Source organism: Acinonyx jubatus, chromosome A1, assembly GCF_027475565.1.
Source record: "Acinonyx jubatus isolate Ajub_Pintada_27869175 chromosome A1, VMU_Ajub_asm_v1.0, whole genome shotgun sequence".
Taxonomy (NCBI): Eukaryota; Metazoa; Chordata; class Mammalia; order Carnivora; family Felidae; genus Acinonyx; species Acinonyx jubatus.
The window spans coordinates 11537390-11563580 of record NC_069380.1 but is presented as its reverse complement, the minus strand read 5'-3'; the positions used below and the strand labels follow the sequence as shown (position 1 = coordinate 11563580).

The 26191-nt window shown below is 35.2% G+C and overlaps 1 protein-coding gene across 10 annotated transcripts in view; it reads left to right on the top strand.

The window, feature by feature from the left end:
- Positions 1 to 604: 604 nt before the first annotated feature.
- Positions 605 to 26191, top strand: part of N4BP2L2 (NEDD4 binding protein 2 like 2) — an 86711-nt gene continuing 61124 nt past the window's right edge. For 3 of the 10 annotated variants that reach the window (XR_008294891.1, XR_008294890.1, XM_015071000.3), the window contains exons 1-6: positions 605 to 795; positions 2093 to 3351; positions 12646 to 12770; positions 17018 to 17106; positions 17498 to 17574; positions 20460 to 20606. Coding sequence is in view for 5 of the 10 variants with exons in the window: in XM_015071000.3 (XP_014926486.2) it covers positions 2093 to 3351; positions 12646 to 12770; positions 17018 to 17106; positions 17498 to 17574; positions 20460 to 20606 (1697 nt within the window). In the remaining 5 variants the exon portion in view is untranslated. Of the gene's footprint in view, positions 796 to 2092; positions 3352 to 12645; positions 12771 to 17017; positions 17107 to 17497; positions 17575 to 20459; positions 20608 to 26161; positions 26181 to 26191 lie in introns of those variants that run through there. The other 7 variants (XM_053214122.1, XM_027064651.2, XM_053214120.1 and 4 more) reach the window with 7 other exon arrangements.

Sequence of the window (26191 nt, the reverse complement as noted above, 5' to 3'; positions counted from 1 at the left end):
AATTTAACAGACACACAGCACTTACTTTTCAACAGGTGCTGTTCTAAGCGCTTGTTACAAATTGATTTTTAACGGGCAATTCAGTAATTGGCCTTTGTTTCTCAAAACACAACATAGTTACGATACTAAATAATATTCTCTTACGCACTTAAGGCTCTGCTGCAGTGATTGTCTCCATGGATAGAAGAACGTGAACTTAAAATTACTGAGTGGTTTTTCGTAGAAATGCCGGCAACCCTACTTGGCGGTAACAAAGGTTGAGGCCCCTTTGAAAAGCCTGATTGATGGTCTCCTAGAAAGTCTCAAAAGCATCGCGCTGAGAGCGGCTTATGTATCTGGGATGCCAGGCACTCACGTTCTCTTTTCCTTTACGGATGAATCCCAGAGTAGGGTCACTGCCGTTTTCAGCCCAAGTTGACAGTTCTAAACCACTTCCCCGCTCCAGATCTGGGAACTAGTTAGGGTTTACGTTTGTCACAGCTAGTGTGTCTCTCACGTAATGAATTCTGGGAGACCAAGTCTCCGAGCGCTGAGTTTACCAGGCCCGGTGCGAACGCTGGACTTCAGTTCCCACAATGCCGAGCGCAAATCCGTAATTCCTGCCGGGGTAACAGCGCGGTGGCCGCCATCTTGCGTACGGCGGTGCAGCTTGCCCAGATGCTGAGGGCTTGGGGTTTAGTTCCTCTCTGCTTTGGGGCGGTGTTTGCGCGTTGCTTTTACCTTTTCAGATGTTCGTGTCTTTCTAGACGAGGATTTTATTGGGAGGTAAAAGTCAATGCAGAGCTGTAGTGTAAGGTGAGTAAACACCCCATTTTAAGTAAGGGTGGGGTAGTGACGGTGACGTTTGTCTTTTTTTTGGGGGGGGGGGCTCTCGTCTGCTCTTGGCTGGACCCTTTTGATTAGCCCGGAGTGGACCTTTGAGTCTCGGAGATCTCTTGAATTTCTGACAACCCGAACAGCCTCCATTGGGACAAAGACCCCGGCTGACGCACTTTTGCCCGGGCTGCCCTCTTTAGAGGTCAGGAGGCCATGGGACTCAGGTTGTGTATAGGCCACGCCGTGTTAATGCAACCGCTTGTTGTTCTTTGAGACTTTTATGATATTTCGAAGGAGGAAATGAGAAGCGGAGAGATGGCCGGAGGCGCTTGGAAGGGGGGCCGTTTCCAAAAGGACGGCATTCTTTGCAGTTGTATCATCTTCAGTCTCTGTAGGCCTACCTGTATCGTTTAGTTCGTCTTTTTTGCCCCTTTTCCTCTCTGTTAGAGGAACACCAGAGAGAGGGCAGAGTGAAGAAGTATGTAAAACGGGCTTTGGGATCGCACTTTTGAGGGTCCCTAAGTAATTTCAGGGGAAGCAGAATTTATCTTTGAGATTGACCAAGCATGTGGAAAAGATCAGCGCTTTGATTTGGGGAGTTGCCAGATTTCTAAACGTAATGTGACATGTTTGAGTCATTCTTAGTGCAACTGAAGTTTGTTTGTTTGTTTATTTATTTTTCTTTTAAATTAATGCAGTACAGCCGGTTGGAAACCACTTTTACACTAACAGGAATAGGGTCTGTAAAGTCTGGCATTTCAGGTAACCTAACATTTGATTGCTAAGGAGACGCTGAGGTTTGAGAGCTGGATCCATTTACTCCCAAAGATGTAGTGATTTTAAACAGTAAGGGTTTAAAATGCCATTTATCACACCATTTTGGAAATGTGTCAGTTTGGCTGGCAGATTTACTCTCCATCTTAGTACACAATTGTGTATATCATCAAATATATATTACTGATTTAATTTTCCAAACTTAAGTTCTTTAAGTTCAGAAATGCATCATTTCCATCAAAGGTGAGATATACCTTTTTTTAAAAAAAAGATAACTTACTTACCTTCAGTGAGACTCACCCCCCCAAATCATTATAACAATACTTAAATAGTAAATAGTTATAAAATTACAAGTTTGTAAGTTTTGTATTTTGGGAAAATGTTACCATTATTTGTGTATATCACACATTCAAATGTCTTTTCTGTTTTCGTGTTTCTGAAAAACTTTTGTTTAGATTTTTAAAATATTAGCTAATAATTATGTGATTTATTTGTTCCCCAGATGCCTTATGGTGAAATTGAAGCAAAATCTTTGGATCATGGTGAAGAACTAACAAGTGAACCATGCTATAAAAAATTGAAGTCAACTGAAGAGGCTTATGTTTTTTCCCACCATGGTAGTGCTGATTTTCACAGAATCCAAGAGAAAACTGGGAATGATTGGGTTCCTGTGACCGTTGTGGATGTCAGAGGACATAGTTATCCTCAGGAGGACAAAATCAAAGCTACAGACTTGCCGAAACCTGTGCGTGATGTGGTGCCTGGTAATAATAGACCAGATGTTATCGAATCCATTGATGCACAGATTTTACAGGATACAGGTCCTCCATTGGTATCCACAGATGATGAGATATATAGCACAAGTAAAGCATTTATAGGACCCATTTACAAACCGCCTGAGAAGAGGAAATGTAATGAAGGGAGGAATCAGTCAGGCACTATCAATGGTATAGCTGACAAAGGACGAGACACGAAACAGAAATTTAACTCCAAAGAATCAGAGCTTGACAATGAATTATTCCAGTTTTACAAAGAAATTGAAGAGCTTGAAAATGAAAAAGATGATTTGGAAGGAAGTTGTAAAGAACCTGAACCCTCTGAGGAACAAGTTACTGCCTGTCATCAGGGCCATAATAACGGTCTGTTAAAATCTGAAGAAGGAAAGAAAAGAGATATTAGTAATGTTCTTCAGTCACATTGTGGTTATCCACAGCACGTGGGAAACGAGCCAGGCAAATATCCTTGTAATGGACAAGTAATACCTGCATTTTGTGATGATTCGTTTACTTCCTTCAGGCCTGAATGGCAGTCAGTACATTCTTTTATAGTACCCCCCGGTCCTCCTCTTCCCAGTTTTAACTATCATTTAAATATTCAAAGATTCGATGCTCCACCAAATCCACCATCAAATACTTTCCATGCCCAAGATGGTTCTCAGTTTCAAAATGGGAATTATGTAAATGGTTGTCACGTTAACTGGAACTGTATGACTTTTGATCAGAACAATGACTATATTGATTGTAGTGAGAACACCAGTAGAGATCATTCCTCTACAAATGGCTACGGTGTGCAAGATGGATATGTGAGTAATGGTTTCTATGAAACCAGTGAAGGATGTTGGAAAGATACTTCTATGGACAACCATCATGGAACACACAGGCTTATGAACCAGCAGTTTCAAGAGGAAAAGTTAAATAAATTGCAGAAACTACTTATTCTTTTAAGAGGGTTGCCTGGTTCTGGGAAAACAACGTTGTCTCGGTGAGTAAAGGATACCAAGTAAATACTTGGTAATTCATTACTTAAAAATCATAGATGATAGTTGTAATCAACGACAAATGCTTTCATGTTTCTAGCAGAAAAATTTTAATTTGTTACACTTGAGAATGGTATCTGATGGTGTAAATATTTAAAAGGATGTTTCCTGATGGAGTAAAGGAGAATTGGCATGTAAAGATTCTGCTGAGGGTTTTAAAAATAGATACACCATTGTATAATTATGACAGTGATGTAAGTAAATGCTATTTGAGAACTGTATTAGCCTTCCCTTTTTAAGTCAGATTCAAGAAGAGCTGGACTCAGGCTTTTGATTTCGTTTTTTCAAACTTTATGGCCTTGGACAAGTTTTGCTATTTGTTAATAGAATGAGTAATACTTATTTTCCTGAAATAATTGTGAGAAGTAAATGAGATAACCCAAGGAAAGAAGGTGTGGTTGTGTTTTAAGCACTGTGCTGCATTCATATCGTTGATTGACAGAGGGAACCTTTTGATTTCTTTACGTTTAAGGAGTCTGAGGTGAGCAGTACCTGAGTAAAATGGAGTTACAGCTGGTGATATATTATTGAATGACAAAATGTTTCAAATTCTTGTTTTTGTTTACATTTTTAAAAAAAGAATATTGATGCATTTGATTTCATTTGTGAAATGAAAGCAGTTGTGAAAAATAACACAAAGAAAAACAATACAAATTCTTTGCAGTTTTTGTAGGATGATTCAAGATGTATGCTAGGTAAGGAGAAAAAGAAAACTTGATGTCTTGGTGGTGAGGATAAAGAAGTCCAAAGAACCATTATATAAATGTTTTGTATTTTCTTGCAAAACAGTCTGAATAGAAGTTTCTTCAGAAGCAAGAAATTAAAGATTAAACTTATGGTACAGACATTTATTTTAAGCTAGATCGTAAGCTGTGATCTTTGTAAATGAATTTAAATTTAGGTCTTTGCGTTTTGATTCCTTTTATTTTAATGAAGATTTTGTAGAGAAGATGAGATTTCAACTCTTTAGAAAGTACAGAAATTAAGGGTGAAGTCTCACGAACATGGGCAGTCTCCTAGATTTAGAATATAAGACCAGAAGAAAGAAACAGTTGCAATTTGGAAATTGTATGAAGGGATCTCCTAGCTAGGGTCACCTGACTATGCATGGGTATAGAATAAATTTAAGAAGGAAAGATGAGATTTGAGATAACATTGGAGTATGTTGAAACCGAAGGTGAATAAGGTATGTGATAGAATTTCAAGGAGGAATAATTATAGTTGGAAATGATAGAGGTGATTATATATAATATGCATATTTGAGGAATTAGGTGTATAGGAGTGGATGTTATAGTAGTAACTACCATTTGTGTCATGATTTACAATTTACAGAGTACTTTCACATATAAAAATCTTGTGAGATTGGTTGTGTTATTTTCATTTCATAGAAGGAGCAGAGGCTTAAGAGAATAGGTTCAGGTTAAAGGGCTTGGGAGAAGTTACAAAACCTGGGACAAGATCAAACTATGGATATAAATGATAGCGTGTTTCTTCTCTGCTCCTTCACTTTAATATCTATTGCATGCAGGGCCCGATACCTGACTCCTGACTTTAAAAAGCTTATTTAAAAGAAGCAAACGTATCTGTTTAGGTCACCACCTTTTTTTTTTTTTTTTTTTTATAAATGTGTGTTTATTTACTTATTTTCTTTTAATTTTTTTAATTTAATGTTTTTATTTATTTTGAGAGAGAGAGAGCACAAGCAGGGGAGGGGCAAAGAGAGAGAGGGAGACACAGAATCTGAAGCAGGCTCGGGGCTCTGAGCTGTCAGCACCGAGCCCGATGCGGGCGTTTGAACTCACAAACTGCGAGATCATGACCTGAGCTGAATGGGACACTTAACCGACTGAGACACCCAGGAGCCCCTAGGTCACCACTTTTTTTTTTTTAATGTTTTTATTTATTTTTGAGAGAGAGACAGAGTGAGTGAGTGGGAGAGGGGCAGAGAGAAAAGGGGACAGAGGATCCAAAGCGGGCTCTGTGCTGACAGCAGAGAGCCCAGTGCGGGACTTGAACTCATGCACTGAACCACAAGATAATGACCAGAGCTGAAGTCAGATGCTTAACCGACTGAGCCACCTAGGTGCCCCCAAAATGGGCTTTGAAGAAAGAAAGGTATTCAAGTCCCCTTCTTCCTTCATTTAGTCCTTGCCCACCTCTCCCATCTTCATGTCCTTCTGTAGTTGGATTAGCACCTGCCCTCTATAGCAGGAGACAGAATACCTGTCCATTCATTGTTGTCAGTATTTATTCAAAGGTTCTTTTGAATGCCTCTGCCTTTTGAGGTTTTGGTTTGTCATCTCAGCCCTCAGTTATCCTTCTGAACTCATGTAGTATTTCTTTACCAAATTTTTTACCTAATTGTTTACCCACAACTTTGCTAACAGATTTTAATGAAATAAGTTTTAGATTAAGTTCTAACACAATTACAGAGTTTAAATATTTATGAATAAGCTAGTGCAAAACAGTTCATACCCCTTTGTAGGTATGTGGAAGTGCTAGCTCTTTGTTCTTTTAGGAAAACTTTCGGTGCTTTGATTAAAGGTTTATTTCAGGCAGAATTCAACAATTTCTAGATGTGGAATTTGTTACCATTGTAATTGCCATCAGCCAAACAGAATCCTCTGGAGTCAGGGATTGGACACAGGACCATTTAGGGATCAAGCTTTGGGTGTCATTCCTAGGGGTGTGGACTATAGACCCTGTTCATACAAGGGAGGAAAGTTGAACCTAAGATATTTTAGGTAATATGCATTTCTTCTACTCTACTGGTTTCACTAATGACAGCAAATGTATTTTCAGAAATGGGCAACTAATTTCATTTTTATATTAGCAAAATGTTGGGAGTAAATAAGAGATAAATACTGAAGTACTTTCAGAGAGGAGGAAAGATATTACACTGCTGATTTTGAAGATGGAGGAAGGGACCATATGGAGGTGGCCTTTAGAAGCTGGAAAATTTGGCGAGGATACAGATTCTCCTAAGGAGTCTCCAGGAGGAATGCCAGCCTACCCACATTTTGATTTTAGCACAGTGGAGCTGAATTCAGGCTTTTGACCTTCAGAACTATAATATAATACATGCTGTTTTAAGCCACCACGTTTGTGGTAATTTGTTATAGCAGCCATAAGGAATTGTAGGGTTTTTTTTTTAAGTTTTTTTATTTATTTTGAGAGAGAGAGAGTGTGGGTGAGTGGGGGAATGGCAGAGAGAGAGAGAGAGAGAGAGAGAGAGAGAGAGAGAGAGAAAATGAATCCCTAGCAGGCTCCCTGCTGTCAGCATGGAGCCCAATGCAGGACTCAATCCTATGGGAACTGTGAGATCATTACCTGAGATGAAATCAAGAGTCCGATGCTTAAGCTTAACCAGGTGAGCCACCCAGGTGCCCCAAGAAATTGCAGTTTAAAGAGAAATGGGAAGAGATTTTTTTTTCTTCCTCCCTGCTTTTGGAGGAGATCTCAGTTTAAATTCCAGCGGAAAAGATTGACCTTTCCTTATGTAGGTATCTGTTTTTTTAAAAGAAAAAAATTTTTTTTGATGTTTATATTTGGGAGAGAGAGAGAGAGAGAGCGTCAGTAGGGCAGAGAGAGGAGACACAGAATCCGAAGCAGACTCCAGGCTCTGAGCTGTCAGCACAGAGCCCCATGCGGGGCTTGAACTCACAAACCGTGAGATCATGACCTGAGCGGAAGTCGGACGCCTAACCAACTGAGCTACCCAGGTGCCCCTAGTAGATACCTATTCTTAATTGAAAGCGTATTTAGAGAGTGAAGTGCCCCAGTGAAGTGGTTTGGGGATAAGGGTATGCAGGGCCACTCAGTAAATAAGGAGATAAAGCATTCATGAAATGTCAGTTCTACTCAGATTTTTTTTGGAAAAATCACTTCTGGTCGTAAATGCACATGGATTATTAGAGAAAATAATGTATAGTTATTAGAAAATTTAAAAATAAATTATGAAAATTAACTCATAATAGGCCATTAGGGTTCCCAAAACAGTTAAGGAACGGGATTCACTTGTTCCTTACTTAAGTGAAGAATTATAAGCACAGACTGCTAGTTATCTGTGGCTGTGTAGCAAATTACCTTATTAAAAACAGTTAAAGCAACAAACATTTATCATCTCACAGTTTCTGAAGGACAGGAGTCTGGGTGCAGTTATCTGGGTGCCTCTAGGTCCAAGGTCTTTAACAATGCTATTGATTAAAGTGTTGGCTAGGGTTCTGTTCTGATCTGAAGGTTGGGGTGGATCTGCTTGGAAGATCTCTACTGAGGTTGTTGACAAGGCTTAGTTCCTTGTGAGCTGTTGGGTTGAAGGCTTCATTTAGTTGCTGGCTATAGGCTGGAGACCTCCCTTGGTTCTTTTCTCCTTGGGATGCTCTCCATTCACAGCTCTGATAAGAGAAGGGGAGCCAGCTTTGAGCCTAAAACATAAGTCACTTTTTTCTATAACCTAATCTCAGAAGGGACATTACATCAACCTTGCCATATTGTGTTAGAAGCTGTAGTCACTGACTCCCACCCACACTAAAGGGGAAGGGATTATAGGAGGGGGTGAATACCAGGAAGCAGGCCTCATTGTAAGCCATTGGTTTTGTCTCTGACACTGCTATGTAACTCCAGGAGCCTGATTTCTGAAGTCATTTTTTTTTTCTGGATTTGTTTAATATCAAATTGGCAAAGTTGTCAGGAGAGTTAAATGGGGTCATAGATATACATAAAATGCTTGTCATATAGTAAGTTTTCAAAAAGATAGATATTCTGGAAAATACAAATCAAGTAGCCAGTGAGTTCGTACCTGATTTTTTTTATTAGATACTTGATTTTTCAGAGTTCTAAGTTTTGACATTTGGAGGATTCATTTTAACACCTTACTTAATGTGTGAAAGTTCTAATAGAATCTGACCATAAGAATTTTGAAAATGTTAATATTTTTAAGTAACTTATTTTTGGTTCAGATGGTTGATATGGCATCACATATATCCAAATAGATTATAGGTAATTTTTTATATAAATCCCCAAAATAAAGCTTCACAGTTTGAGGTAATTCAGGGAATTTTTAAAAGCTGCATGAACAGTCTGGGAGGAAAAAGTCTCTCTCCAAGCTAAAATAATTTGCTGTAATTATGATTTATATATTTAAGATGTTCTTCATAGAGGTTTATTCATGTTTGATGTTTACTTGGTTTAATGGTGTAAGTTGATTTGCTATCTCCTCCCCTCTCCACACCCCGCCACCTACCTTTTTTTGTGGTTAAAACATTTCTTGGGTACAAAAGCTATTATACGTTTGTAGTATGGTATTATTAGTATCTGAAAAATCAGTGCTCATAAAAGAATGGAAAAAAATGAAACAGGATGTCTAAGAAAAGTGGTATCATTTTTCTGATACTGTTGAAAATAATTTGATATGATAAGGCTGATTATGGTCAAAATTATTTTTAGATGATTGAGCTTTGGTTTGGAATGCTAATATTGTAGCATTTTTATATTCTGGGTTGTCTGTATAAACAAATAAGATGCCAATTATGTTAGATAGTATATTTTGGAAAAATCATGGTGACTTAAAAAAGAAATCCAACTCCAGCCTCGCAAATAACTAACCATTTAATTTCATTTGCTTTGTTTGAAGTAATTCGAACTATAATTTCTATAATTGGAAATGCGTGTTTAAATTTTTTTTATATCTGTACTTTTATTTTTATTATAAAATGTACAAGCATACCTTGTTTTATTGTGCTTCATAGATACTGCACTTTTTACAAATTAAAGGTTTGCAGTAACCCTGTGTCAAGACAGTCTTTTGCTCCATTCTTCCAAAAGCATTTGTTCACTGAATGTCCTTATGTCACTTAGCAATTCTAAGAATATTTCAAACTTTTTTATTTTTAGTATATTTGTTATGGTAATCTGTGATTAGTCATCTTTGATATTACTATTAAAAAATTTTGTTTGTGTTTAATTTTGAAGGAGAGAGACACAGAGTGTGAGTGGGGGAGGGGCAGAGTGAGAGAGGGAGAGACAGACTCGGAAGCAGGCTCCAGGCTCTGAGCTGTCAGCACAAAACCAGATGCAGGGCTCCGGCTCATGAACTGTGAGATGATGACCTGAGCCGAAGTCAGATGCTTAATTGACTGAGCCACCCAGGCAACTCATATGTTACTATTATAATTGTTTTGGGGTGCCACGAACTGTGCCCATATAAGATAGGAAACTTAATTGATAAACATTGTATTCTGACTGCTTCACCAGCCTGCTGTTCCCCCATCTCTCTCCCTATTTTCAGGCCTACTTATTCCCTGAGACACAACAATATTGAAATTAGGCCAGTGAGTTACCCTACAGTGGTAAAAGTGTTCTAAAAGGGAGAGTTGCACGTCTTACTTAAAATCATAAGCTGGAAGTGATTATGCTTAGTGAGGAAGGCATGCCAAAAGTCAAGATGGGCCAAAAGCCAGGCCTCTTGAGCCAAACAGGCAGCCAAATTGTGACTGCAAAGGAAAGGTTCTTGAAGGAAATTAAAAGTGCTACTCCACTGAGCACACAAATGATGATAAAGCAAAATAGCCTTGCTAGTATGGAGAAAGTTGGAGTAGTGTGGATAATAGATCCAACCAGCCACAACATTCTCTTAAGCCAAAACCTAATCCAGAGTCCTCACTCTGCAGTTCTGTGAAGGCTAAGAGAGGTGAGGAAGCTACACAAAAGTGTGAAGCTAGCAGAGGTTGTTTCATGCCGTTTAAGGAAAGAAGCTGTCTCCATAACATAAAAGTACAAGGTGAAGCGGAAGTGCTGGTGTAGAAGCTGCAGCAAGATGTAGCTAATTAATGAAAATCTAGCTAAGACAATTAATGAAGGTGGGTGGCTACACTAAATGACAGATTTTCAGTGTAGACAAACATTCTTTTACTGGAATAAGTTGCCATCTAGGATTTTCATAGCTAGAGAGGAGAAGTCAGTGACTTCGCTTCAAAAGACAGGCCGACTCTTTCTTGTTAAGGGCTAACACAGCTGGTGACTGGGTTGAAGGCAATAGTCACTCACTATTCTCGAAATCCTAGAGCCCTTAAAAATTATGCTAAATGCACTCTGCCTGAGCAGGCAGCATGGATGACAGCATGTTTGTTTACAACATGGTTTACTGAATATTAGAAGCCCACTGTTGAGATCTATGGCTCAGAAAAAAAGATTCTTTTGAAATTATTACTGCTCACTGGCTGTATACCTGGTTACCCAAGAGCTTTGGTGGAGATGTAGAACAGGATTAATGTTGTTTTCATGCCTGCTACCACAACATTCATCCTTCAGCCCGTGAATCAAGGAGTAATTTTGACTTTCAAGTCTTATTATTAAGAAATACATCTTGTAAGGCTGTAGTTGCCAAAAATACTGATTCTTTGATCAAAGTAAGTTGAAAGTAAATTGAAAACCTCCTGGAAAGGATTCACCATTCTAGATGCCCTTAAGAATATTCATGATTCATGGGGTCAAAATATCTATATGAAGAGGAATTTGGAAGTTGATTCCAACCCTCACGGATAACTTTGATGGATTTAAGACTTCAGTGGAGAAGTCAACTGCGGATGTGGTAGAAAGAGCAAGAGAATTAGAATTAGAAGTGGAGCCTGAAGATGTAATTGAATTGCTGCAATCTCATGATAAAACTTTAACAGATGAGGTGTTTCTTATTATGGACAGCAAAGAAAGTGGTTTGTTAAGATGAAGTCCATTAGTGAAGATGCTGTGAACATTGTTGAAATAACAACAAAAGATTTAGAATATTCCATAAACTTAATTGTTAAAGCAGTGGCAGGTTTTGAGTGGATTAAATCTGATTTTCACAGAAGTTCTGTTGTGAGTAAAATGCTATCAGAGAAATTGCTTACAGAGACGTTACAGAGAAATTGTTTACAAAAGGAAGAGTCGATACAATACAAAATTGTCCAGTTTTAGAGAATTGCCACAGCCACTCACTTCAGCCACCACCATCCTGATCAGTAGCAGCTATCAAGATTGAGGCAACACCTTCCACCAGCAAAAAAGATTACAACTCACTGAAAGCTCAGATGATGGTTAGCATTTTTTAGCAATAAAATATTTTTGAATTAAGGTATATATATATGTATATATATGTATTGTTTTTTTAGTAATAATTTTTATATGCCCTGGGAAACCAAAAAATTAATTTGACTCCCTTTATTGTGTAGAACTGAACCTGCAATATCTCTGAGGTATGCCTATTTACAGGTTTACAATAAGCTGAGGAAAGGAGGGATAGGTTTGTCTTAATAGTTGGAGTCCTTCCTATTCCTTTGATTTGGAGGTATGTGTTCTTGAATCATCCCATGACAATACTCTTATTTTCAATCCCTTCCACCACTTTCCACTCTCTTCCCATCTAAGAAAATTATAAAATGATATCCACTTGCCTAATGGCTGAGAGGGAGGAGAGAACCAACAAAAAAAAACTTCTATTATTGTTGGATCCAAATTATATTCACTGTTTTTTACCTTTTCTCAGCACCCCCTGCCCCAGTTTAATTCATGAGTCACTGGTTTGGGGAATTCTCTGACAATCTGAACACTAGTTAATCTCACTGTGCCTAGAAATTTAAGGTAGTATCATATTGTGAGAACAAAGTTTGATTATCATTGACTTATTTGAAGAGTGTGTTTTTTATTTAGTGCTTAGTAATTGACTTCATTTAGTAATTTAATCTCTTAGCAGATTTAAAGTTTGATTATACTTTGGAGGATTACATGTTATTTCACAACCTTAAGCCTCAAGCTATTTCTGACTTCCAGTTTTAGGTCATATGTATTTGTGCCTTGTGGAAATGAGTTTATCAAAGCTATCTTAGGTCAAATAAAGTTTTCCCCAGATGAATTGCTTAGGCTTATTTGCCTTTTAGGTTACTTATTGCACTAAGTTTAGGCAATTTTAGAAACTATAAATACAAGTTCACACTAAAGTTAAAACATGGATAATAGTTAACATAATTTGGGGATTGGTTGAAGAATGTTTTTAAAAGTGGTGATACAAATGCCACCTACAAACGTTACTGGTTGTAATTGTATAGATTTAAGTGTGAAGTGATGTTTGAAATCTGAAATCTGCTCCCGTGCTATTATGTTTGCTATATATTTACAGGTAAGTACCAGAGATTCATTCCTGTGTGGCTTATTTTTGATGGTTATAAATTTTATAAATGGCACCTTATGATTTCTTTTATTAACAGAATTCTGCTTGGTCAGAGTCGTGATGGCATTGTGTTCAGCACTGATGACTATTTTCACCATCAAGATGGGTACAGGTATAATGTTAATCAACTTGGTGATGCCCATGACTGGAACCAGAACAGAGGTTTGTTTTGGGCCACGTCTTTGGGATGGAATATTTGACTATGAGAAGACTGAGTTTTTATTCTCAACTTGACTTTTACCAGCAGAAGGACTTTGGCAAGCCATTAAATAGCTTTGAGACCCAATTTTTTCATCTGTTAGAGGCAATGATAGCTATATTTGCCTTACTTGATCAAGGTTGTTATGAAATTAGAGAATTTAGAAAGGTATATTTTGTAAACTGTAAATAGTGTGCCAGTATAGGCTGGCAAAATAGAGTTGCGGGTTATTTTGATAACCTTTATTTTATACCTAAGGAATAAATTTCAAAGAACTCTTGAAACTGTTGTATATTCCCAAAAAGTATTTTTCTATGAATAGTGGCAATGTTAAGTCTTCATATAATACCTTTGAATATTAAAAGTTTTTCACATTGACATTCTGCAAAAAAAAATCTACTTAATACATTTTTTAGAAGCACATCAGTCAGTTTTTTCTCTTTCTAGATTGGTGGTTCATAACATAGGCACACATATTTTTATTTGTAAAGTTTATCTTGAGAGAGAGAGGGAATGTGCGTGCACATGTGAGCTGGGGGAGAGGGTGGGCAGACGGAGAGGGAGAGAGAGAATCCTAAGCAGGCTTTGCACTGTCTGTACAGAGCTCGAAGAGGGGCTTGATCCCATGAACCTGAGCCAAAATCAAGAGTCAGAAGCTTAACTGACTGAGCCACCCAGGCACCCCTCCTGGGGACTTAAAAAAAAAACAAACTTATGAGTTAATGTTAGCTCCACAGATTTGTGGTTTAGTTGGCCTGGAGTGGATCTGAGCACTGGTATCCAGATGTTAGATACCAGATAACTAGAAAGTTATCCAGATACTCTGATGTTGCAGTCAAGATTGAAAACTTTTGATCTAGAACTAGTAAGTGCTTACATTATGTTAATTTCTTTTTAAAAAGATGAAGAATGCATTGATGATTCATTGTTTCTATTTTTATTTTTTTTAAGTTTATTTAGAGAGAGTGAGCAGGAGAGGGAGGGGGAGAGAAAGAGAGAGAAAATCCCAAGCAGGCTCCACACTGTCAGCATGGAACCTGATGCAAAGTTCCATCGCATGAACCATGAGTTCATGACCTGAGCCAAAATCAAGGGTCTGACATTCAACTGGTTGAGCACCCAGGTGCCCCACAAATTGTTTTTTATTATGAAAAATTTAAACCTAGAGTAGAGAGATTACAATGAACACCATACATCCATCACTCAGAATTATTATTAGTTATTGAGATTTTGCCTTTATTGGCTTTATCCTTTTTGTTTTAACCCCCCCCCCCACCAACTTTTATTTGCTAAGGTTTTTAAAGTACATTGCAGACATCATATTTTATGCACTTCAAATGAACTTTTTCTTAATGGCATCTTACTTAATTGCAATGCCATCATCACACTTAAAAAAACAATTTCTTGACATCATGTAATACTCACCCTGTAATGAAATTTTCCCTGTTGTCGTAAGTATTTCTTTACGGTTGTTCTCTTTGAATCAGGGTACAAGCTAGTTCCTCGCAGTACATTTGGTTTTATGTTTCATTTAATTATGTTAATCTGTATCCTCTTTTATCCCTTCTTTTTGTCTTCATAACATTAATTTGTTGTAAAGCTTCGTTATTTGTCCTACAGAATGTCCCATATCTTGTAGTTGTCTGCTTCTTGTGGTAACTATTTAGCCTGTTCTTTCTCCTGTATTTAAATAGAGGTCAGTTCTAGACAGGAGGATTTGTTAGGTTTATGTATGTATGTATGTATGTAACCATATGTCTAGTTGTCCCAATTTTAGTGATGCTAAGATTGATTAGTAGCTTCAAAGGGGCAGCCTACTCCATTATCAAGTTCTCCATCAATCTTATATCTAATGGTTTTATCCAATAGTGAATTGTTTCCTTACTGAAACATTTTCCTTAATGAAGCCAGTATACCTTTGGTGGACTGTGAAATTTGTGTGGAACATTTTTTTCTCTTTGCAGTACTGGTCTAGAATATTACATTAAAATGTTTATGTCATGTGAGTTATACTTGCTGAACAAAGAATAGTGCTTAGATAAAGTGCTGGTTTTATTATCAGTATAACATAAATGTTTTCAAGGTAATGATAACTAACAGTCATGACTTAACTTAGGACTAAATTTCTCTTTTTAACAGATGTTTATTGAATATTTTTATTTTTTTAAGTTTATTTTGTGTGTGTGTGTGTGTGAGAGAGAGAGAGAGAGAGAGAGAGAGAGAGAGAGAGAATGAGAATCACAAGCAGGCTCCAGGCACTTAGCAAGGAGTGAGAACACTGACGGAGAGCCTGGCCTGTGCATGCATGGGGAAGGGGCAGAGAGAGAGAGACAGAGACAGAGAATCTGAAGCAGGCTGTGCACAGAGAGCCTGATGCAGGGCTCATGCGGGGCTCATGAGATCATGGCCTGAGCCGAAGGCTTAACTGACTGAGCCACCCAGACACCCCTATTGAATACTTTTTTTTTTTTAATGTTTATTTATTTTGAGAGAGAAAGAGAGGTGGGAGGGGCAGAGAGAGAGGGAGAGAGAATCCCAGGCAGGCTCTATGCTGTAGCACTGTAGCACAGAGCCCAGTGTGGGGCCCAAGTCCACGAACCATGAAATCATGACCTGAGCTGAAGTCAAGAGTCAGACCCTTAACCGACTGAGCCACCCAGGCACCCCCTTATTGAATACTTTTAAACGCCAGGTACCATTCTGGGAATATCTGTCTGCTTCATGTGTGTGTTATTAGAAGACTCTAAATTCATGTTAGATTGTCTGTAAATTAAAAACCTCTCCAAGGTATCATTACTGTTTCTTAAAATATGGTGACTCTCATTATTTGGGTATTCAAACATTGTTTTACTTAGGAACTGTTTTTTCCTGGAGTGTACTGAAATGTGGTATTACATGATGCCTTTTCATTGAAAGAGGATGATCTTCCCATTCTTGAAATCAGAGATTTAATTTGGTTATTAAGCTCCTCTTCTGGAATGTAACTCCTTGGAGGTGATAGCCTAACTATTAGACATTTAAGATAATTAGTTTAGTAAGTTTTTTTTTTAATGAAAGATTTGATCACTGTTTATGATTCGGGATAGAGCAATGGGAGATGATAGCATTTTGGTAGGCTATTTATGACCCAAATTCAAAATTTCTTTTGTTAGAGACATCTTCTTCCAAATATGTATTCCACGACAGTCATTACTACTTAACCTTTGGAATTGTTTGTCCTTAGACATCTGTATAAATGTTTTCATCATGTAAAACTTAATGTTTTGAATTCTAAGCACCAACAAAACTTCCATAGCATTGCCTTTTGCCTCAGCCTTTTAAATTTTATTGTAGGTTCTTAATTACATTTCTTGTCTGTTTACACTTGGGGTATGCACACTCTTGTCATTAACTGTGGCTGTGATTCTTACCTCATGGGGAAGAGATGGCAAAGGGATAGGGAGATGTAGTTTAGAAAAGTTCCATGTGATCTCAGCTCCTAATTCGAGAATTCTAGTCCTAAGAAATATTTACAAAGTCAGTTAACTGGTATTTAGCTACTTGGTATGTAAAGTTTTGCTGGCAAGTAATAATATATCCATAGCATTCTTTAAAAAAAAAAAACAAAACCCTAAGTTTCTTATTTCAAAGGCATTATTTATAATTATAGAACATTGGGAAATATAGATAAAGATAAGCATAGATTGCTTATATTCCCGTTACCCTCAGATGCCCACTTTTGATATTTAGTAGCTCTCCCTGGATCTCTGTATTTTGACCAAAATAAAGTCATACTTACGTACTATGTTATAATTTGCCATTTTTAGTTACCAGTTTTCATCTTGCCATGTCAGTAAATGTTCACCTCTTTTCATAGTCAGACTGTATTCAGTGTTTCCTCTAAATGAAAGTTAGCTCTAGACTGAAGGCTTCCTTAGCTGTAAGTTCAACAAAATGTTTTCCCCCAAATGTTCTTTACCGTTAGTTTGTCAAAACCAGTATCCGATCTAGAGACTACACATTGTCCGTGGTTATGTCTCTTAATTCCCTTTTAATAAATGTGGAGTCCTTTTTTTTCATGGCACTGACTCAAGAGGTTGCATAATTTTAGTTTTAAGTACAGAGATAGAGAAAATTTCTTAATATGAATGTTTACATTTTATTTTGTATATTTTAACCTAATAGTCCTCTGGTTTTTGTTTTTGTTTTTTAAATTTATTTTTTATTTCAGCAAAACAAGCTATCAATCAAGGGAGATCTCCAGTTATAATAGACAACACTAATACACAAGCTTGGGAAATGAAACCATATGTGGAAATGGTAAATATAAGATATGAGAGAATTTTAATATTTTATCCTGTCAGTTTTTTCATATTCTGAAATTTTGGTTGCTTTGATATGTATTATATACACATTTGTCCCTATTTTATAAAGAGGTGTATTCATTTACTTAGTTTTTAAAACCTGGGAATAGTACTTATAAAGAAATATGTTCATCTTGTTAGTTTTGCCTGGACTTGAGGATAGTAATTTGAAATTGTCCAGTTAAGTTGTCTTAGTATATTTATAGACCATGTTATTTAAAAGTAGAATTTTTCTTGGTAGAGCAAATTTAGAAGTATTGTCTAAATGAAACTCCTAATTATCTGCCTTCTTTTTTACTTTAAGAAGTATTCTCTGGGTTTTTGTTTTCTTCCTTTCCTTTGTGTAGGCCATAGGAAAAGGATACAGAGTAGAGTTTCATGAACCTGAAACTTGGTGGAAATTTGATCCTGAAGAATTAGAAAAGTAAGGCACTCAAATTGTTTTTGAATCCTTATCTTTGAAAACATTTTTTGAATCTTTCTCTTTTTTTCTTTCTTCTTTACCCAATTGCTTCAGTAGCTTTTGCTTGTCTTATGTTTGCTGCTTGTGAATAGGGACTACTCACTTTCTGTTAAGAGAAGCATTGACTTCAAGGCTTCTTGGGGCACCTTCCCTTGGTAGATTTTATTAAAGTTTCCTTGTTAAGTGTGTTACTTTTTTCTTATGTGAATTCCTACCACTGTTTCATAGTTTATTGAATGCTAGTGGAGATCCAGAATACTTTCAAGAAAAAGTTAGAACTTTTCCTCTGGTGTTTAGTGAGGCCACTTATCTGCAATACCCTACAGACTTCTCTTCCCATTTTAGCTCCCATCACCTTTTTACCTGGGGTTTTCGGCTTGCTCTCTCTTTTTCATCTTTACTACCACAGATTCATAATCCCATAACCAAGATCCTTGTAATCAGTATGTTTTAGAATTCAGGTTTTGGTTATTTTTGTTTGTTTTTTCAAGAAAGGTGATACAGTGTGTATATGCAATCATCATACGCTTAGCAGAGTTTGGGGCAGCATGTCATAATCACAGATCTTAATTTTTCTGTGGCAAATCATGACTAGTCCTGTAATTAGACAAGAAAGGTTCTGCATAATCTAATGTTTGTTGTACTGCCAGATGAGTACAGGTTTGATTAGATTTTGCTGCCATCTGAGTCAACATAAGACTGAGTTTTCAGAGCATTGTCAGTTTCAAAATTTGTGGTGAGGGGTTGTGGATTTCAACCCTGGCCTTCCATTTGTGTTTACCTTGATCTCTCTCCCCTCATGTCACTGGTTTTCCTATGACTCTTTTTCTTTCTTTGTTTTTTATTTCCTCTCTCTGCTTTTGGTAACAACTTTGAAATATAATTCACAGACCTTACAATTTACATATTAAAAGTGTACAATTCATGGTTCTCAGTGCAGTGGACTCTTGAACAATGAAAGGGATAGAGGTGCTGACCCCTGGTATAGTTGAAAATCCACAGATAATGGAATTTTGATTCCATTTTTGATAATGACTTTTGATTCCCCCCCCCCCCCCAAACTACTTATAGCCTCCTGCCTTACCGGTAACATAAACACCTAATTAACACCTATTTTGTATGTTATATATATTAGAGAAAAGTGTTATTAAGAAAGTCATAAGGAAGAGAAAGTACACTTACAGTACTGCACTGTATTTACTGAAAAGCCATATGTATGTGGATCTGCACAATTCAAACCTGTGTTGTTCAAGGGTCAACTGTATATTCACAGAGTTGTGCAGCCATCGCTTCCTTTTTTTTAAAAACCATTTTTTTTTTCCCCACCTCAGCTTGCCCTCTTCCAGCTTAACGCTATTATTCCATGTATGATGTTCAACTAATTTCTTTTCCCCTTACCTTTTATTCATTTGGTTACCCCTTTTCCCTTTCTGATTTGCATACTGTGGTCATATGTAGATAAAACTGATAGATTTATTAATATTCAGTATTGTTTGCTTGCTTCTCTGTGTGTATTTCACCTCAAGTAGAAGAGACAAGTTTAAGAGCTAAAGCTGTTTGGGTTATGCAGAATAAAAGAATTGATGAAATACAAATACAGTTAGGCTTCATTACCATTTGAGGGACTTGAAATTTATTAGAATTCTTAATATAATTGACTTTATAAAATAAAGTGAGCTTAATTGATGTCTAGTATAGTTTGACAGATTTTTTTTGGTAAGTTGATTGAATTACCAATTCTGACATCTTGTGGATTTAGTTATATCTTGCCATTTCAACCTCATCCTTCCCCTCTGGCCCTTTTTTTTTTTGTCTTCTAGTCCTTTTTGCTTTCTCTTCTCATCTTGACCATAATAGCAATAGTTTTAAAGCATAAACATTTCCTTTGTGTCCCTTTTCTGGGAAAAATTAATTAACATTAGTAAATCTAGAACTATAACCTTAAATGTAAAATATGTTCTTGTGTGTTTTGTCATATCCAAGTCAAGTTACAGAAAACTACAAGGGTAAAATGTTAAAAGTTTTTTGAGGGTCAAGAGTAATTTTTAAACCACTTTTTGTTGTCGTAATTAAACTCACAAAATTATGTAAAATGTAAATATACAACTTAACAAATTTCCTGTAAGGTAAATATTCATTTAACCTTACCCACATTATAAGAATATTATTAACACCTCAAAAGTTCTTCCAATTCCTTTTCCTAGTAACAATTTCCTGGTAATTACTTCCCTTTCTTTAATGCATCTTATTTTTTTTTTTTAATGCATCTTTTTTCTAAAACATCTTTTGCCTAACACCATGGTTTAATGCTTTTTTCAAATTTTATATAAATAAAATGCAATGTATATTCATTGTGTCTAATTTCTGTCACTCAACATTTTGTTTTGTAAAATACGTCCAAGTTGTTTTATCTCTAATAATAATTTGGTGTTGATAATAAATTATAAAAATACAGTAGGAAGTGTCCTAAAATAACTTAAAAAGTGATAAATATTCATATGACTTTTGTAAGTCCTAGAAGTCCACTCAATTCCTCTATAATTCCCAAAACACTGTCTTATAATCTTTGATTTGTTATTAGAAGCCAGGGGGAGATTAACTCCATGGTTCAGCAAATTGGTAGTTAGTTCTGTGTGAAGAAGATACTATCTTTTAACATTTTGTTGTCATTTATGGTGTCTTTCAGTATTTTTAAAATATTGTTAAAATTTTTGAGAGCCAGTATAAATTTTTTTTGTCCAAAATATGTGTGAATGAGGTATATCTTTTAGTGTTTATTTGTAAAATATAATTTAGAATCTTTACTTTGTTACCCTAAAGAATTAAATCCTTTTCTTTTTTGGTAGGAGGAATAAACATGGTGTATCTCGAAAGAAGATTGCTCAGATGTTGGATCGTTACGAATACGAAATGTCCATCTCTATTGTAATGAATTCAGTGGAACCGCCACACAAAAGCACACAAAGACCTCCTCCTTCACAGGGGAGACAGAGGTGGGGAGGATCTCTAGGCTCACCTAATCAAGTCTGTGTTACAAATAATCATTAAGTTGGCTATTTTCAGCTAACACATTTGTTGCTTGCCCTTGAAAAAAATTAGTGAGCCTATCTTGAAGTTTAAATAGTTTCAAATAAAAAAAGACTACGTTGTCCCACAAGGGATGTTCCCAGCAAGTTGTTTAAATCCTAAAGTGTAAATAAAAATTATATAAAATGGTTTTTTAAATGTTTTTATAGTTTTTTTGTTGTAATTCCCTTGGTTATTATGAAAATATCTGAGTAGTGTGGGTAGGACCTAGAATGGTTTTTCTACGACTGAATTTTAAACTAATTTTACCTATTTTGTAGATAATGTTGAACAGTTTTATAGCTCATATCTAAATCTAACTTTGCATAAAATGCTAGTAATTTTCCTTAACTACCTTTCCTACATTTAAATATGTAAGAAATACTAACTTTTTATAGACACCTCAGTTGATTCCCCTATTCAGTACACAGGTAAAATTATGTTTCTACAGATTCGTCTGTGTGACAAAAATATTTATAAGCTAATTAGAGCATATTGCTTAAATTCTCCATTAAATACTTTATAGCAGTAGGTATGTCAACCACCTGGGTGGTTTTCTCCACAGTATACATATTCATAATATATCATATACATATTCATCACTTTTCTCAAACCATTGTCCTGCCCCTTCACACTCCCCAATTCTGGAGTGGATAAATAGGGAAATCACTGTATATTTAGAAAAAGCTCTACAGGTTATTCTGATAATAAATCACTTTTCTGTATTTAATTTAACACAGTATAATTCTAATATTAAAATTTTTTGGACAGGTCCTTAGCATTAATTGTAAGAAGATTTGTCCTGTAGGATATTTTATTTCTTCTGGTTTTAATTTTTCTGTAGGCCAACTGTATGTCTCACTGGAGAGTTTTCTTTGTTAGATTGTGTTCTGTCACTTAAAATTTAAAACCTGAGATGGAATTCATTTCAGAGATTTTGTAATTCATCCTAATCTTTGATTTGCTCTTTTTTTAGGAAAAAACCCCAGCTAATTACATGCTTTTTAAAAAATAATGTTTTGATCCTTCAAATGTTTTACATAATATTTCATGGTCCATTAACTGACTCCTAAACCAGCCCATCCTGAACCTAATAATCTGCCTTTATATGTTATTTAAAACCATTTGCTGTTCTTTTCAACTTTACTTTAAATGTTATCCCACATCTATATATTACTTTTTAAGTAATACTAAGTGCAAGGCACAAAACTAAATATAGCACTCTCAACAAGGTCTGTTTTACATTGCCTTTTGTGAGATAAGAATATGATTTCTATTTATTTGTACTATTCAGTGCTGTTTACATTTGAATATTATCTTGCTCTATTTTGTTTAACACGTGTGTTTGTATGTATTTGTTCATCTTAACTAAATGTGATATAGTAGGAATATGCTAACCCATGTTTTGTGTGTAAATGTATATATATTTATATATATATATACACATTTTCTTCATCCAGTATTTTCACGTATTTTTTTTTTATTTAAGGGTAACACTTCTTAGTATTTGGGCTTGTGTTTCCCATTATTTTATTTATCATGTAAGTTAGCACATTTTGAGAACAGTACAGAAGAATTTAATTTGGGGACAGATGAAAAATCTGTTAGATATATATACTATGTGTTCCTTTCCTTCTGTCTTTATAAAACTGTTGAGAGGAATAGTGCTGTGAATCTATAGATTTTGATTAATAGATGCTTAATATCTGTTAAGCACATTTTCAAGGAATTAGAGAATCGCCTTTGAAAGATTAACGTTATAAGGAAGTATGTTCATGTTAGTAGCCTGAAATAAATTTCCAGATTTTATAATGGATCGATTTCATCTTTTAGTACTTCTGAGTACTTAAATAATCATGTAGAGATCATTAATCATTGCTGATTTTTTAAATTCTAGATCCATATTGAGGCAGGAGAATTAAATTCTGAAAGACTTTGAAGTTTTTTTTTTTTTTTAAGACAAAATTAATTTAATGGTTCCACCAAGCGTATTAAATCAGTAGTTCCCCCCTTAGCATTCTGGCTAATTTTTTTATTTTTTAAGCAATAACAGAACGAGCTATGAATATGCAATAAAAGATACCATAGTCACTATTAGAAGTCATTGCTTTGATGTTAAAAATCTATAAAAATATGAAATTTACTGATTAAATATTTTCATCAAAATTTCTCTTCTATTCAGATATTCTTTTTTTTTTTTTAATTCAGTTATATTCTTAATGGTATAGCCCCCAGTTGCTATGCTATGAGTAGTAGGTCTCTATCCCAAAGAATAAAGGAGGCATTGGTCCTCATATTTAAATAAGGTAAAATACATTTAGTTACACAGAATGCAGCTTTGTTTTTTCATAGGCTTGGTGTAAAAATACTTTTCCTTTTAATAAGCAGATTTATAATTTTCTATATATCATAATCCTGCTAACAAAAATACTTATGTGGTAATTCAGTTGAAATTCTGGTACTGCTTTTTAGGTAGGTAATCTTTATTTTCAGTGTTCACTTTTTCAAAAGAAATGTTAACTTTTTAATATTTTATGTCTGTTTTAAAGTAAGATTGTTTACAAAAGATTGGGTTGTGTTCTGTTGGAGCAATAGGGTGGATTTAAGTATTTGAAGTTTGCCGATTTCTTGTCTAATTAATATAGATTGTGGAATTTTCTAGTTTTATGTATAGGTAAGTTTTGAAAGAATTCATGATTTCAAAGGACATGAGATACTTATTTTGACCAAATTCTAGTTTTTGTTATTGCAGAAATATCTGATTTTCTGAGTCTAGTTTTTTTAAGTATTTATAAAGAAAATTGCTGGTGTTCTCTTCAGAAAATGTTGAAGAAATGTTGTTAATACATTAGTGCCTTGACTGGATGGTTTTGTTGTCTTCATTGAAGTTTTATGTAGTATTCTAACATGAATGCAGTAACTGAGAATTCATTATTAGGGCTGAAGATTTGTGTGTGTATGTTTTTAACATTTGCAACCCATATAAATAGAGTAACACCTTAATCTAGAATCATGACAAAGTATAGTTTACTTTTGTTACAATGATCAGAATAAGTATTTGGTGGTAGCAGAAAAAGCAGGTTGAGTTACTGGTTTTTGAAGATCAATTTTATAGGTTATAATATATAAATAAAAATTTTTTTTTCACTAAAATTGTTAGCTGTAATTCTTGTGAATTTACAGAGGAAGGTGGGATTATATTAAGGGATTAATGAATATCTTCTTTGGTAATGGTTTTCTTTCCCTTTACTAATTAAAATTGGCATACCAATTTTTATTTTATTTTTAAAATTAAGGTTACTGTTAAACTAATTGGCCTTCTTATTTGTATATCAGATTTTTCCTTAAAATAGCCTTAGAATGGTAAAAAGTACTATTAAGTTTGTTGAAATAGGTCTTCAAGGAGGAGTAACTCTTGATTTTCTCCTTTGTCTTTTGATTCCTTTTTTTTACATTGCAAAGAAACATTTAAATCAGTTCAGCTGATTCAAACTGCTAAGCGTCCTGAGTCTAAAAAATTTTCATTTTTTGCATGTTTTATAAATTGCAGAGCAAGCCTTGAGAAGTTTATAATTATGATTTTTGCAAAAACTTGTAATAGAATGGTTATCATTTACCTCAGTATCTTTATTTAGGCTATAGTAAAGGGCATAATTTTTGTAATAGAATATACATTTGTACACACATACATTTGTTCACTGTACACACAGAAACAAAGGGAAAGAGTAGCCCAAATAACTTTTTGAAAAAAGAACCTCAAGCTAGGGCTGTGTCTATTGGAAAGTTTTGACTTCTCGATACATTTAATAGTAGTTTATTTTAGTGATTTAGATTAGAAATAATCTTCTACTTTTTCCTAACAAAATTTGTTTTCTGGATAACCGTGTCATGTTCCAGGTGTGATGACTGCAGTAATCACATACTATAATATACTTCCCAGTGTAGAGCCCATTAATGTCAGTAAGCTGTCTTAAGTACGAATAAAATAGATTATTTAGTATGGACACAGTTATAGTTTGACTCCTAGTCTTAGAACTAGACCCAGTCACATTAAGAAGCATTGTACCTGCTTTGGTGAGTAACTGAAGACTTTATCTGGGAGTGTTGTCCAGTTGTAAATATTTCAGTGTTTTTGTTTTTGTTTTTTTTTTTAATTGAACTTTTTGTAAATTAATGGAAAGATTGAGAGATTTTTAAGATAACACAGGGGCTTTTTGCCTCTGAACTTTATTAGTGACTAAAGGAAACAAGTAAGAATAATCTGTTCATTCATGGTTAAAATTGCATGCAAGTTCAGTAGAGTCCATTGAAATAACTTTATGTAGATTATTTTCTTGTTTTGCAGTTTTAACTGCATTCTCAGGACGTATAAATCCAAAGCTTTGCCCTCTGGGGTAGTTCATCTACAACTATTCATTGCAGTTGTACAACTTCGTACTATCTCTTCAATTGTAATTCTGAACTCTTCAGTTTCTTAATATAACAAAATGAAATTTGATTTTGGGATGGGATTGTGGGTTTTTCCTCTGCCTTCATTCTTTTTTCTTTTTGTTTTTTTTTTCTGTCTTGTTAGTATTAGAAATTGTGTTTCTTGTTTCTTTCATAGTCTTTTCCCATACACATTTTCTGTCCATTTTCTGCTCAGCTATGCTTGTGTAACTTCGTAACATTTTTAATGAAGATGATGGGATGGTAAGTGGCTGACAAAAATGGAGGTAACTTTTTCCCCTCCTATGTTTTACTGAACTCATTGTTCCTTATGAAACTTACTTCACCATGTTATATTTATAGACCAACAGCTTTGCAGTTAGTTTCCTGACCCTGCTGTTTAGTTAGAACTTAGATATGAAAATCCTTGGAAAGATTTGTAAAAGTCTACCAATGGTTGCTCATGGTTAAGAATCCCATAAACATGGCATAGGACTTGGATGTTTGAATTCGAGGAAAAGTATTTTGTAACACTTAAGCATCATGATGATAGACTTCTTGGTAAGTAGTAGTTGGGAATTCAGTATTGTAGAATTCACTATTACATCTTGATTCTGCAGTCCACCTTTATTAAAGAACTGAGTGATTTTGAAGGAAAGTTGATAGGTATTTTGAGTTTGACCTCTACAAGTGGATCTTCATATAGGGCAGTGCTGCTACAATGAACAACAGGAATTTAATAGCAATAAGTCTTAATATAATGTTCATTTAAGCAGCTGCCATTTATTTAATGCCTGTCAGTGCCAGGCTGTGTTGTAAATGTGATTGTTAATAGTCTCTCAAGTTTTCATAACAGTCCTACAAGGGTTTTATAAAGAGGAAACAAAAACTTATCAGAGGTTATGCAACTTAGCCAACATAATTTCCCTAGGGAGAGATATAACTGGGATCAAAATCTAGATCAGTCATATTCCTTACTATATCTCATTTTATCTTTTAAACACAGCCTTCTTTTAAAAAAGTATTATAAATTTAGGGTTTTTTTTTTTTTAAGGTAGGAAAGAAATTCCGGTGAAGCATTGAA